Source organism: Ixodes scapularis, unplaced genomic scaffold (genome assembly GCF_016920785.2).
Source record: "Ixodes scapularis isolate PalLabHiFi unplaced genomic scaffold, ASM1692078v2 PGA_scaffold1__304_contigs__length_218370807, whole genome shotgun sequence".
Taxonomy (NCBI): Eukaryota; Metazoa; Arthropoda; class Arachnida; order Ixodida; family Ixodidae; genus Ixodes; species Ixodes scapularis.
The window spans coordinates 11925955-11940930 of NW_024609846.1; the positions used below are offsets into that span (position 1 = coordinate 11925955).

The window sequence follows — 14976 nt, forward strand, 5'->3', positions numbered from 1 at the left end:
TTATGGAGCTGAAGTTACCCTTTACGAGGGAGTTAAAATAACTCTTGGCACGAGAGTGTAGCCTTGACCACTCATTAGAGTTGTTCTATTTGCACCTAAGAGAGTAGCCACAACATTCGCTTCGAGGGTACGTACAACACCACCTGTAGGAGTCTATGCTACTCTTCAAAAGTGTTGATTTTACACCTCATTTCAAGGAGTAACCCTTACCCTAGAAAAGAGTAACACTAACTCTCGTCAAGAGTAACTCCTGGTTACTCTCAAAAGTGTAAAGTCAACACCTCGTTTTGAAGAGTAATTGTAACTCTTGTCAAGAGTAACTCCTTGTTACTCTTAAAAGAGTAAAGTCAACACCTTCTTTCGAAGAGTAACCCTAACTCTCAAAAAAGGGTGGATTCTGCGACAAACCATTTACACTCCAAAAAGTGTTAAGATGACGCCTTTTTTTTTTAGAGTGCATCCCTGGCATAAATGGTCTACAAAGAGTAGCTGTATGATGTCAGTGCCGTAGTTCTGCTGTTTCTTTCAGCACTTTGAATACAAAACCCTCCTAACTCGCTAATCCAGTGAAGAAAGAAAAAATCAACATAGCAGTCATTTTTGGCAGTTCTCTACCTGGTTAGGGAGTGACAGAGAAAAATAAACTCCAACCACAATCTAACACTCTAGTCATTTTTCCAAACTCACTGGTAGGCTGGCGCCTCTTGCGGAGCCCATTTCCGCTGTGCTGAATAACCTCGCACCGTGAAAAAAAAAAAAAAAAAAAGAGTAATCGATTATCTGTAGCTTATTACAGAATAGTATAGGGGTGTGAATAGTAAATTGATTTTACATGGGATGAAATGTTTACTAATTGTGGTGCGAAAATTGCAGTAGTGCATGATCTGAGGTCAACTTCTTTCGATGTTTATACGGTTGTTTCAGCGAAAGCTTTCAAAAATTCTTAAACAAAAAAAGTCGTTAAAAATATATTTCTTTAAAACCAACTTTCAGTCGCGGGGAACGCCAGGAAGTGCAAAAAATAGTTTAAAAATCACTATCTAGTTAACTAAAACGTGCTAATTAGCTTTATAATTAGCGAATTTTAGGTGTATGTCGCAATTAGAATTTAAAAGGACACCACCAGGCTAAAGAAATTCACAGAAAGTAAAAAGAAGCAACCGGCTTGGAGATATTCGCCGACGAACTTGGCGCTGTGTATGGGTATGATTTCCGAAATTTGATATCACTCCACGTAACTGTCTTGTCACCCAGGTTACAGCGCAAAGCTTCGCAACGAATATATCAGAGCCGGTTGCTTCACCTAAAAGTCGTTAATTAGAAAGTTAATTAGCAAATTTAGTTATTTAGATTGCAATTTTTTCTATCTTGCAGATCCTGGCGTCTCCCAGGACTATAAAATAACTTATATCTATCTATCTATATATATATATATATATATATATATATATATATATTGTTGTTACACTTTATTAAGATAAGGATGGCGCGACGGCCTGGAGGGGACGGTTTACAATATATATATATATATATATATATATATATATATATATATATATATATATATATTTTTTTTTTTTTTTTTCTTTTTTAACGACCTTATTGTTAGCAATTTTTGATAGCTTTCGCTGAAAAAACCCAATGTAGAACATAAGGGGTTTTGCTTGCGGAAGTAATAAAGCACGCTGCATTCGTCTTGCGCGATTTTTTTTTCGGCCTATAAAGAAAGTTTGTGAAAATTGAAATTGAGCTTATGATGGGGCGGGCGCGTTATCACGGGGTATTTTGTCATCTTTCACAAGGTTTTTTTTTACTAATCCGAAAAAAAAAAAAGAAAAAGATCACATTGCAAACAGCTAGTTTGTGTGTTTCTCAACTTTGTTTCTTAATACAATACTTACAAAATTAGGTAATTCGTCCTAAAGTTTTATTAATTAGGCTTATTTAAAAATTCTGCAACTCTCGCAAGACGCTTGCTAACAACATACAGTTGGTTTCGTTGGCATAAAACGATCCACTTTTGAAAAAAAAATAAATAAAAAAATCAGGGCGCGTTATTTGGGATATTCGGTATTCACGTAAATCTACGTCTGGGTGGCGCGAGGAGGGAAACGTGGCTATGATTTTCCCTTCTTTTCTCACCCTCTTTCCCCGCCTGTGCGAGCCTTGCCTCTGCCCAAGGAGGCTAACATTACGTGCAGGCATCCCCTCTTCCCGTGTATACAACAACACTCAACAATGGCGATGTTTTCAGTCATGATTTATTTTGGGGAAAATCACGGCACCATGTAGAGCTATGGAAGAATACACGGCAAGTATATGACGATATGAGTATAAGTGTTGGGTGCACCACAAGCCGACACATATCGGACTTGTCCTCTCGCTCCCTGAATGCAAGCCTTTTTTTTTTTTTTTATGCCTTCCAGTTTGTTCCAATCCTTCTGCCGTGTGGGGAAACCAAATGGTAGCCCGTTGGTATATATGCTAATTTACGTCGGGTTTCTTGAAATTTGGGGAAATAAATCGAAACTCATATTTACGCCGAAACGTCCGTGTACCGAAAAGTCCGTGCACCGTAATGTCCGTGCACCGAAATGTCCGTGCACCGAAAAGACCGCACTGAAACGTCCTAAATGTCCGGATCCCAAAAAATAACGTGGGAGAGAAACAATTCGCTCTTTACAATGTATTACCGTCTAATGTCTAGCAAATTGTATAACAGATTAGGACACACGAAAATAGATGTGGATATCCTGTCTCTTAGTGCCGCGGAAGCTGCGTGCTCGTTGCACCAGTCAACCGTTGGTCTTACATCCTGTGACAAAAAGCTCTCGGCGCAAAATCACACGCAAAGAGCGAGCAGGCGATGACTCAGCTTGAAAGTGAACGTATCGCTGTCTCGATGACAGCAATAAAATCGAGAGATAAACGCGGGAAATGTTGCCAATCACTTGTTCGCGCTCGTCGCGCCTGCGTGCATACTACTTCCGCTACCACTGACTGTTATAAAAGTAAGTGTCTGTCGGGTCAAGGCTGTTGGTCCGGTATCGCCTTTGTCGTCATGTCTGTGGTACTGTACAGCTGCGAGCCCAGCGTGCCTTGTCGTGTGGTCAGGATGGTGGCCCAGCACATCGGTATTGCGCTCACAATCCAAGAGGTTGACATTGCTGCCGGCGATACTCAATTGAAAGATTTTCTCAAGGTAAAGTAAGGCGAGCGTTCATCAAGTTTCCTTTCATGCATTTGATAACTGTTCATTCTTTCATCTGGGCACAGCGGAACGCGATATCTGGGGTACATATATGTTGCGATACCTATGTTTTGGACTCCCACGGCGACAATGGAGAAGGAAGTGACGTCAACAACGCAGCAAATGCAGATTGGATGTTGATTGATGAGAGATCAGGCAACATCCAATCTGCATTCGCTGCGTTGTTGACGTCACTTCCTTCTCCGTAGTCGCCGTGGGAGTCCAAAACATGCAACATAGTGCCCCTGGACTTGTATGCCTTGTTGAAAAAGTGAACCTTCACTTATCATGCTTAATTGTTCCTAAACGGATGTTGCTTCTGTTCAATTCGCTTGTGCTTATTATTGCTTTTTTCTAGCTTAACCCCGCTCACACTGTTCCCACTATGGTCGATGGCAACATCATCCTGTATGAAAGGTAGGCGTTCCTTCGATATTTGCGCACCTCACACTGCTTTATATCGTCGCCCTTCCGTCGCAGCCGTGCCATCGTTACGTACTTGGTCGACAAGTACGCTGCCGGGAGCTCCTTGTACCCTCGGGACATCGAGAAGCGCGCAATGATCGACAATCTCCTGATGTTCGATATCGGCACCCTCTACAAGACAATGTCTGCCTACCTCGTGAGCATTCGAAGTCCCATGACCCATTTCCCTTGCGTTGTTCTGGGCTTAATCTGAGCATTTCTCTCTTCAAAAGTATCCGACGCTGCTTCACAAGACGAGTTACGACTCCGCTACGGAAGCCCGAATGACCGACGCCCTGGAAGTGATCGGGCAGCTCCTGTCCGACAGGCCCTACCTGACTGGCGCCGAGATCAGCCTTGCCGACATCGCTGTCGCAGGCACTCTGTCCTTCGTTGACGTATGCCACTTCTCTTCAAATTAGTGTTATCAAAAGTTGTGACAAGAAGGGGGGACGGCTAGCTGTCGTTTTTTGTTTTGTGGTACCGGTAACAGAAACGATAACGGATGTCTTCTCTGTATTCGTGACTCCAGAAACTATAGGGGGCGCGATGGTCAGGCAAAATGGCGGACGAAAGCTGGTCTTTTTCGTCGTTCAGCACGCGGACCACCATAAATTTATTGCACTGCAGCGTAAAATCGGTGTTATATATGACGGCAATAGCAATTTTTCGACGGTGAAAACCTTCTATCATTGCCTAGGAATGACACTGCGGAAGCATAGAATAAATTACTAGAAACGATGTTTGTTTCTATGCTGCCTACGAGAACCAAGCGGAGATAGCAGACGACAGAGCCAAAACGACCTCTCCTGAGCTTCTCAGCGTTGCCGCTACGCGGCGTCGATTTCACTGGAATCGCCAATACCTTAGTATTTTATGCTTGTTAGCGGGGCTTATTTGTTTTCACCGTTATAGATGTTGTAGCACTCGACTCAAGCCACCGGAAACCGCAAGACGGGATCGGCAGGCGCTAGTTAATCCCTTGCGAATGCGGATCTCCAGTATAACCACTGCGCGGTTCGTGTGTATTCTGGTTTCAGGTAGCCGCTTACAGCCTGGACGCCCATCCCAGAGTCCGAGACTACTACAGTGCCCTCAAGCGGGAGCTTCCCTACTTCACCGAGATCAACGGCAAGGGCATTGCAATGTTTCGGAAGTACGCTCAGAAATAGCCATGTATTCCTTTTAATAGCCATGTATCCCTTTTCATAGTTAGCAGCATAAAATAAACGTTTAATTTTCTTTTTAGTTACGTCCTATGATTGCCCGGACAGGATGAAATCTCTGGGATATCATCGTGGCCTTACGTGAGATTTAGCAGGTAAAAAAAAAAACGATCTCCTTATAAATGGGGGAATATGGCCTCCAAAGAGGTATTAACATTATACTGCGTTCTTAATCATTCCAACTCCACCTCGCTTCCATTAATACATTAAAAAGAGGACACTCAGATTACACTTTATATATTATGGCGTACGGGTCAGTACGACATAAAATGTAAATCGGGGCATGTTATACGTCCTGGTGCCCTAATATCTAGCGTTTACAACATGTGGTATGTTTAGCTGACCTGCGTTGCTGACTATCCCGAGGAAACCAGGTAGGGGGTCACTCTCCTCGGTGACATTTTACTGCGGCACATTTCAAACCAACGGGCACACTAGTACCACCACACCCTGTGTAGTAAAGCGAAACACAGCACCCACCGCACCTGACTACCATTGGGCCTCAAGTGGACTCCCCCGCTTGGCGAAGAACTAAAAAGTAATAACGCTAATAGTGGTCCACGGCAAAAGGGCACGGGCGGACAAAATCGTCTCGGCTGAGACATGAGCAAGGAGTCGCACACAGCCCAAAAGCTTCCGTCAGGCCCATTGTCGTCCCGAAAGGAAGGGGACCGACGTCCCGTGTGCTGGGGGGCTATGTTGCGCTTTTTGCACTCCCAGGAGACTAGGGAGAGGGAAGTGACGTCAACGACACAGCAAACGCAGATTGGGTGTTGATTTCGTTTTCTTCTGTCAACATCCAATCTGCATTTGCTGTGTCGTTGACGTCACTTCCCTCTTCCAAGTCTCCTGGGAGTGCAAAAAGCGCAACATAGCACCCCTGGTTCCATCTCTTATACGCGACCCGGTCATCATTGTCATGCCCTTCCAAGAGCGGATGATGAGGGTCCCGGCTAGAAGACCAGTCCCGGCACCCTCCACGAAGACCCACTAGTCCCCAGGTCCCCCCACGGCGGCGACCCATTAGCGGAACCCAACCTTGAGAATTGTGCGAACCATCGCGAGGACGGGAACCGATTTGGCCGGCCGCCGCCATTGTCCGTGTTTTTCTGTTCATAGTCATCGCAAATAAATCTAAGAAAAAGAAGACGAGCGCCACAGAGCGCGGCCATTGTCTGCGTTTTTCCGGCCTTCCTTGCTCACTGGAACGGTGCGCGGAGACGGAGACCGGAACGGAGGGGGACTGGATAATGAAGCCCCTGTCGGGCAATTAGCTACTCGTGGGGTTAAGCTCATTGTATTCCCCCCGCCGCCACGGCATCTCGATGCGTGCGTGCAGCATCCCAACTTTAGACGCGTCTTTCTTTGGCGACCAGGGAAAGGGTCGACAGCGTTGAAAGCTTCACGGCCACGGCGTGCGAAGGAATCTGAGGCTGCGTGATGATCCCTCCAGCACTGCTGTCTCGAGTTTCTGTCCGCAAGCATATTTTGGGTTATGGTTTTCGTGGTTGATGCATGATGTCACCGATTGGCTGCCCCAAGGATAATGGCATAATCAGGGTCTGAGTGAAGTCCCCCGACACTTGCGGCAGTCTTTTGTGAGTAACGACAAGCAACACGCACGACGGAATTATTAAACGGGACAAACTTTTAGTCTTCTAGTTTATTGTACGTCACGCCAGTCGGAGAGCTGGAAAGAATGTCGGGACCCGTAGGAAACACTACGGTTTTTATCTGTAAAAACTTTAAGTCTCAATCTTTCTGACAAAGTCCCTTTAGTAATCTTCGCGTTTGCCACTTTTACTTCTTTCTTTTTCTCATTTAATCTTCCTTCCCGACTCCTCTTCCCCCAACAGTACGACCATCCGAGCGGAAAACTACAAAAAGTTTTCTTCCTTCGCTACTCTTGCAGTTTGAGATGGTATGAAAATTTCGATGGGGATCGTTCAGTCTTGCAGAAGATCGGATTGCAATGTTGGGCTCATCTGGATACCTCAGGGCCTGTAGCCCGAAGCTTGCAGCCCTTACACAAAAGACGCTTTGGTTTCCTTGATTTGGAGTGCACCATGGAGCAACAACCAACAACCCTAGTGGGATGGTCGCACAAACCATCCCACTAATCGCGTCACCGCTTTACATGAACCTTGTGGAACAATTAGGGCTTGGAGTAGCGTTTCCATCCGAGTGTGGATGCTCGACAAGGAAAAAAACAGCTCACACAAAAAAAAAAAAGAAAAGAAAAAAAAAACGATGTGTGAAATGCCTTTTTGTAGGTAAGGTTGCTCGTGACCGACGGGAAATAGAAAGAGCAGTGCGCCGAGGCGGCACGAAAGCAGCTGACACGAGTATAAAACTGTCCGAGACCAGAACATGACTACCAGGAAACGCTCCGTTTCATTGCCAGTGAAGGTATAACACGGGCTCACAATACGAAAAGGTGCTACTTGGCCTCCAGTGCCAAAATCAACAGCATAAACACGTTTTTTTTTTTTTTTTTTTTTTCTTTTTTTTTTTTGTGTGTGCGGTGGAGAAGGGGTTCTTTTGTGGTCACACTGTCGCGGCCAAACTTGATTTGCCAAGAAATTAGGCAAAAAAAAATATCATGCCAGTGATCAGTAGCGAAGCTCTTGATAACTCGAGCTACCGCACAGGCTAAGCAGCTTCCATTGCCGCAACCTCACACTCCTAGACGACCCAAGCGATCCAAGCTCCAACCTAAGGCAAAGCAGAGCACAGAAAAGTTCTTCACCCCTGTGGCCACGAGATTAGACCACCGCGCTTGCTGTGGAAACGAGAAGAACTGCGCTTCATTTACAACTTGGAGCACAGTGAAAGCCACCGGCGCGAAGTCAAAACCTCGAAAAGTACAGTGGCCTATTGTTTCAATAATATCAAGCGAGCGTCGACCGCCGAGACCGCCGGGACAGCCAGCGCCGTGCCGCGGAGCCCTTTCTGGTGGGAGCGTCGTCTGCTAGGCTATTCCGTTGATCGCACAAAGCCCCTGCTCCGTGGCAAAAGAGGGCAGGGCGCTTGCAATGTCGAAGTGCATCGCCGATATACGCCCCTCCCTGCCTGTATAACCACGACTGTTGTTGCTACGGTATATCCCTTTGCGTCATGCCGCCTCATCGACATTCTCACAACACGTTCCCGTGTTTCTATACTCACTCGAGGAGACATAAAAATGTGCGCGTGCCCGCTGGTCTAAGAAAAGTGCGACTACCTGGCTACATAGACTAGGTGACGGCAGCAACAACGCAGTTGATAATACAAAACACCTGGCGAAAACCCTGTCTATACTCCGTTTTTGCTTTGCATTGTACCACAGCCGACACTACGGGCCATCTTGGCCAGTCCTTCGCTAAAAGTGTGTCACGTGGACTTCTCGTTGGGTACAACTGCACGGGGAAGCACGATGTCACGCGCCAGGGTGAAAGCACTGGATTGGTTTGATGGCTCGTAGGGTGGTGGTGGTGATGTTTTAATAAAATAATCCAAAAGAAGAGGTGGGATGCAGGGTGATAGGTACAGTGCTAATCAGACTTGTCTATAACGCGCGAGCGTGCGGCTTTCTCCGGGGAGCGCTGGACTGGTGGCATTCTCGGAAACGAAGCTAGTCACGTGGCGCAACATGGAACGGCCCGCTCGAGGGGTGCCCGGCCCACTCTACCAGCTTGATAAGCGATAAAAGTAAAGTGGTTTATAATATATTTTGTTTTTTGATGACGACATCATTGATACACCTTCGTGCTTTAGTTTGTTTATTGTTCGAGCAATGATGCTTGTAAAAAGCGTGCGGGCAGCCTTCCGCGTTCGCCGCCAGCTGATAGAGTGGGCAGGACACCCCTCGAGCGGGTCGTTCCATGTTGCGCCACGTGACTAGCTTAGTTTCCGCGAATGCCACCAGTCTAGCGCTCCCCGGAGAAAGCCGCACGCTCGCGCGTTATAGACAAGTCTGATTAGCACTGTACGTTAGTCTCTCGGGAGAGAGCATTTTGCGGTATAGTTTAATGCATCGTTGCATTCAGTTTGTCGCGTCACCGTATTGTTAATTTTTGTTGGTGTTTACAAAAGTAAACGCAAACTTGAAATGAAAAAAGTAAATTAAACTCGAGATGACGCGCCTTTTATGCCACGCCTGAGCAGTATCGAAAAAAAGAGAAAATAAAAGCAAGCGCTGTTCAGATCTTTGCAAAGTCGGTTGGCTTTGCCAGCAGATAATGAACAGGGGCTGTGTGCGGTCAACGGAATAGCCTAGCAGACGACGCTCGCAATGGAAAGAGCTTTGACCGCACGCGCCTAGTCTCTCCCGTGACGCCGCTTTTCTCCGCGGCACAGCGCTGGCCCTCCCGGCGGTCGACGCTCGCTTGATATTAAAAAAAAATTGGGCCACTGTACTGATCCTGCGTGATCCTGCTCCCGTGCCAGTGAAATAGAACCCTTCAAACTAAGATAACGCTGCGTCGGCCCCATTTCAGTACTATGCACGCCTGGCCATCGCCTACACGCGGTCCACATGGAAACAATGAGTTAATAACAAAGGCACACGTCCACACTCGAGGCAGGATCTACGCTTGCGTGGAAGTTTCTCCTATACTCCGCTCACCCTAAGCGGACAGTGCGGTGGGGGCTAGGCGAACGCCGGGCCAATCAGCCGCCTCCTTTCCATCGCCTGACACCGCTCTCTGCCCGTGGCGGGAGCATAATCACGCGACGAAAGGCGGGCGTATGACTGGTTCAACGAGCACGTAGCATTCACAGCACTGTCAGCTTACGGGTGAACCGAGTACGAAATGGTAAAACTCAAACGCGAGAGAGGCTGCGATGAATCGACACCCAACAACGCTTACTCACGCCAGCTCGCTTCCCTGCCTAACGAACGGGACAGAGCTGCAGCAGATGACGTGGACAGTAGCGACGCTTTCTATTTTCGAGCCCGGTTCCAGGAATTAGAGAGCAGCGACGCCAGCAATCACCGAGACTCCCGCGCCTTCATCCCCCCGTCGTGTTGCTCGGTCGCGCTTATGGGCACGAGTTTTTGCCGTCTTGAAAACTGGATGGGAGGGCGCCAGATGACTAAAAATAGAGGGCCAAGGCTCGGTGCCCGTCCTGGTCTAAGTTTTCCTGCGCGCGGAGAGACGCGAAGCACGGCCGTGCGTGCACCTGCAATACCAGATACGCGGCGCGCTTTTGAACGCTCCGATCGGAACCATGGACTGTCATGTTTACGCGAAAGAATTCAGCCCCTTTGGAGAGAGTGTATACGCCGCTCTTAATTAGGCTCCCTGAGTTGGTATGTTTACTTTATAAATGTACCATGTGTTCAGTTTGTTGCAAACGCGGCTCGCGATGTGCCACACGATGTTGTGCTGTCCTTTTACGCATTTACGGGACTACTTTGGGTAAAATTGAGCGCACACATGAAAGACTGATGATGATGCACGTGCTTCTGCTAACTGATAGCTTTCTTTTTTTTTTGTGAATTTTTTTTAACGGATTTAGCTTTAGTTTGTGCAGATGTATATTCGGGTCCAGACATACCTTTGTATGTCCTACTACATCTACAACTTGGCTCCCAACAATAAGTATGAATTTATTTGAAGCAGTAAACCACGAGAAATAGCGAACGTGGATTCGACACCGATAGAGAATCGTAGTGCATTCGTAGGACACAAAAGTGAAGACATCTGTAGCAGGCAAAAACATGGAAGCGAGCGTTCGGTTCTGCTTTCAGTCATAAACATAGATGAACATGTCATCGTTGCCCATGATCGTCAAGGTGATGGAGACCGAGGACCTCGTCGACTCAGAGCAACACACGTAGATCAAGTGTCGTTTTCGGGTGGCTGGAACACGCAAGCGCAAGGTTAGCCGCTTGAACACCGGATGTCCAGCAATCCTTAAATGGCGCTTGAGCGCATTTTATCAAACGCCCTTGCTGCCCAAGCCGCCAGGGAGGTCTAAAGATACGATTTTTCCTTCCACCCAAGTCTTTTTTCGCCTTTCGATTTTCGAAACTCCTGGGCCGTGTTACGGTCCGTGCTTCATACGCGTCTTTAGCCGTGCGAAGAGTGAAAACAGTCTTGCGCATTTCCTGCCCCTAGCCAGCCCGTCCACAGTCCGCCGCGTCCATTGTGACCACACAGTGAAGCCTAGCCGAGCGTGCCTCCACCGCCGAGTCGCCGAGCCAACACGAGCACGCTCGAGCTTTATGGCGGGCAGGGCCTCCCTTCCGCTTTAATGACCGCCCGCAGTAGCCCGAAACTTCCACACGGAGAAGAGTGCACGGTCCGAGAAATAGAACATAATAGGCGTATATGCGGGAAGACGCGCGCGACCGAGTATAGAGTTACTAATAAAACGTCAGCGTTGTCCGCTCCCCAGCCCATCTTCGTCTTTTGTTATGGATATTTCTTTCGAAGGGCCACACCAGATTGCACAACGCGCTTTCTGGTTCGCATTCTGCACTCTCTCTCTCTCTCTCTAATGCTACCGTCATTCTTTTTTACTTATTCGTTTACTGACTGTGGGGCTATTGTCTTCAGCGAACGATCATCCAGCTCCTTCAAGCGCGTCTCCTGCTTTTTTAAGATGCGTCGCGTCCCCAAAACAAAAGTATACCATCAGGTAAAAATGGCATAAGTCTACCACCTAAAGGAATGTGTGTTGCCTATCTGCACATCAGATCTAGAGCATTATCGTTTCGTGTTCGCATTTTCCGCGTGTCGTCCGCCCAATTCCGACGGCATGATGCAAATTTTCGTTTGCATTGTTTTTTTGTTTTTTTTTAAGCTAAACATAAATGGGTTTTTGTCGCACGCAATAGACCGATCTCACGAGGAGTTGCGCGACGCCACCGCTGCCGCGGTGCATCCTGGTACCTGTAGTTCTCCCCAGTTTTCCGGCCGCGTCGGCGCGCATAGTACGCCCGGCGTTTGGAAATTTTCGGGTTAGCACGAGACTTTTAGCAGGTGTTGACTCATGGTTTTCAATCGGTGGTTTCACATGTTGTATGCCACGGAGCTGACGGAGCTACAATAACAGCACCAGGCAAAAAGGCCTCGGATATTATGTCTTCCCGCAAGAAAGAAGCATGGCAAAGAAAGGTCGACAGAGCCGGACAGAGCGGCAGGAAAAATAGCGTTTTACGATTTGTTTCGCGATTTGCTTCATAATTTATATACAATTATTGCACGTCAGCTAAAATATGTAAGATTACAAGGCACGAGACATACAGCTTGCCGAAGTGTTCCGTAAGCTGGAATCTCTCTGACCATTTGCTCCGTAGCGGCCTATTCGTTGGTCTATCTCAAATAGCACCTCCGCGCTTTGCGGAACCCGTTTTTAATACACTTCTTACTCGGTGTATTTTGGTCTTTATAACTGTTATTGCGGCGACATGTTTCAGGCACAACTCTGCTTCAAAAAATCAGGAAAATCACCAAAAGAGAGCAGCGATTCCCGATATGCACCATTTGATATAAAACAACTTTTTTTCGGAAGCAGCCTTCATTTTTTTTCCATACCAACGCGAAAAGATTATATAATGCAATTTAGAAGTGCAACACGTACTTACCGCCAAAAATGTAACAAACGAACCTCATCCATTTTGTGGTGGTCTATTAGGCTGGTGTTACTGATCCATTCTGCACTAGCTCCAGTCGAGACCGCAGAAAAAAGCTTCCCCCGTCGGGCGGCTGTTAGCGTTCGGATCTTGCGCAAACAAAATAAAACTGAATAGAAACTGTGCACGAAGAAATTATCTCCACCCCAAGCTCTCAGGTATCTGGCATGGTTGCTTCTTTTCGATAGATGCCAATTATTACGGCGCGTCAGGTATGGCCTTTCTGTAGATCAGTTCTTTGTGTGCAGGCTTCTGCCGCTGTTCATCTGTACTCTGTCGCACAGGCTGTCAACCAGAATGAAACAACTTTTAGAAAACTATCGCTGACCGAGAAAGTCTATTTAGCTCTCCTCTTAGTTGATGGCTGATTAAACGTTATGCACAAGACTGAGCACCACCAAGCTCAGTTTTTCATCACATTTGATGCTGTTCCGTGGTGCTACTCCAAGCCGATGGTCCTTCGAATTTTTTCGTTCTTTACTATTGCACTAGATGTTCACTTGTTTGCAAGGTAATTGAGACGTCCGAGGAGTCGGAATGCTTTGAGTAGTGGCGCCGTTGTTTTTTTGTTTTGTTTTTTCCGCGGACGCAGTGGGATTACCCCGTGAACGGCAGTGGGCTCACGCGTTCACGAAGACGAAGAAGCAGACGGCGACGAAGCAGACGACAAAGTGATTCTAAAGCGATAAGACGACTGCAACAGCTTTTCTGCACTTGCTGAGGAAAGTAAGGCATCACAAACAACACAATCTTATGAAGTAAAAACATGCAAGAGAATTAATGTGATACCGGGGCGTGCCAAATCTATGATGATGTACATACGCGCAGCCGTATCTAACCGGGAAGCCGGAAAGGGATGACTACAACTAGCATGGCGGCGGCACCACTTCCGGAATGCGCGCGCCTGCGCAGTTCGCTTGGTGACATCGGTCTATTGCTTCGTTTATGAGGACGAGATTGCGTCTACGATTTGTCCCGTTTTAAAATAAACAAACAATCAAAAACGTAAAAAAAGTAGTGTCAGCAGTTTTTTTTTACAACCTAATGATAATCACAAAAAAAAAAAAAAAAAAAAGATTGCCGGAGGATGTTTTAAGCACCAAAATAATTGGGGTTGTGTGCATATTCATACAGCGTGTAGTTAGTCAGTCATTTCAAAGTTGCGACGAGTCTCCCAGCTGCAGATGAGCAATTTAGCCAGTGCAGTACAACCGCTAGCCTGGGGTCTTTGACGTGCACCACGCAGTAGTACCGCGGTTCCAAGGCAGGCAGGTGAATGAATTCCCACCAAGAAAGAAACTTCTCCATGTCACATCGGACGTCGCTTGGCGCGTGGCCCACACCGTCCCCAAATTATCGGCGTCAGCTGTTCTTCTTCTCCACGGAGCCCGCGACTACGCAGATGTTGTCTATCTCCTCCACACTTTACATTCCAGGGGATCCACGCGCGTGTTTCTGCCGCCCTCTCGGAGAACAGATGCCCACAGTTTGGACAAATAAGAAGAAGGAGAAAAGCTCAATAACCTTGAGTGACGTTGTCGGTCGTGCGCCGAAAACAAAAAGAAAGCGTTCTGGAAATCGCGTCGGCCGCCGTGGCTCGGCCCGTGCACAGCTGCCACCGGTCCCGACTTACGCCCCAGGGCGATTGCTCTCTTTCGCTGCGTGTTTTGCCGCCGCGCTGTGCATGAGACAGAGGAAAGGCAAAAAGACCCCCCCCCCCCCCCCCCCCACACACACACACACACACACATACACTCAAACGCACGCAGAAGAGAGCCCTTCTTGACGGTGAAACAAGACGGTATATATAAATCGAGTTCGAAGAGCAGACAACGAACAACATGGAGGCACGCGCGCGGACGCACGCCACCTGCCCCGCCGCTTGACGTTGTTACATGGTTAACTTCTTTTGACTATTTTGTGCCTCCCCACCCTCCCTTCAACTGGCTTCCTCTCGGGCGTCTACAAACAACAGAAAAAAAGGAAAATTAGATTTTTATGTTTAAGCATGTAAGGTCGGCCTATCTAATTTAAGGTATGGCGCGGCGGTTTGCGCTGGGGATGAGAAATTAAGCCAGTGCGGTACGACTGCTATAGGGGTCTTCAACTTGCATCAGACAGTAGTGACACATGAACGCACGCCGGTACGACGCCAGATTGAAACGGGCTGGAGCTATGGGTGCCTTCGAGGTAGAATAAATGAAATGATTGAATGAATTGATGAATGAAAAGAAGCGAACAGTCGGTTTCCTCTACGTGTTGCGTTTAATTTGGTTTCCTATGCATCCGCTCCTGCTTTCTTACCGTGTGTTGTACGCGTTCTCATACAAGGGAAGAGAAATCGATTACTGTAACAATCGTTTCGATCAAAAAGAATAGGATTCGATTGCCTGTCGACTATACTCCGTTTC

General features: G+C 47.3%; 2 protein-coding genes across 3 annotated transcripts in view; one reads left to right on the forward strand and one right to left on the reverse strand.

Moving 5' to 3' along the window:
• LOC120836810 (TNF receptor-associated factor 4) overlaps nucleotides 1-14976 on the reverse strand; it is a 73109-nt gene that overhangs the window by 37348 nt on the left and 20785 nt on the right. The window lies entirely within an intron of this gene.
• Nucleotides 3488-3929, forward strand: LOC120836812 (glutathione S-transferase 1-1-like). Its single transcript, XM_040205887.3, has 2 exons — nucleotides 3488-3667; nucleotides 3731-3929. The coding sequence occupies exons 1-2, from the start codon at nucleotides 3636-3638 to the stop codon at nucleotides 3927-3929; spliced, it is 231 nt and encodes a 76-aa protein (XP_040061821.1). The 5' UTR covers nucleotides 3488-3635.

Excerpts from the sequence above, each read along its gene's own strand:
- LOC120836812 (XM_040205887.3), top strand. The coding sequence starts at position 3,636 with ATGGTCGATGGCAACATCATCCTGTATGAAAG. Across the intron at positions 3,668-3,730 it reads AACATCATCCTGTATGAAAG|CCGTGCCATCGTTACGTACT; the intron begins GTAGGCGTTCCT and ends CTTCCGTCGCAG.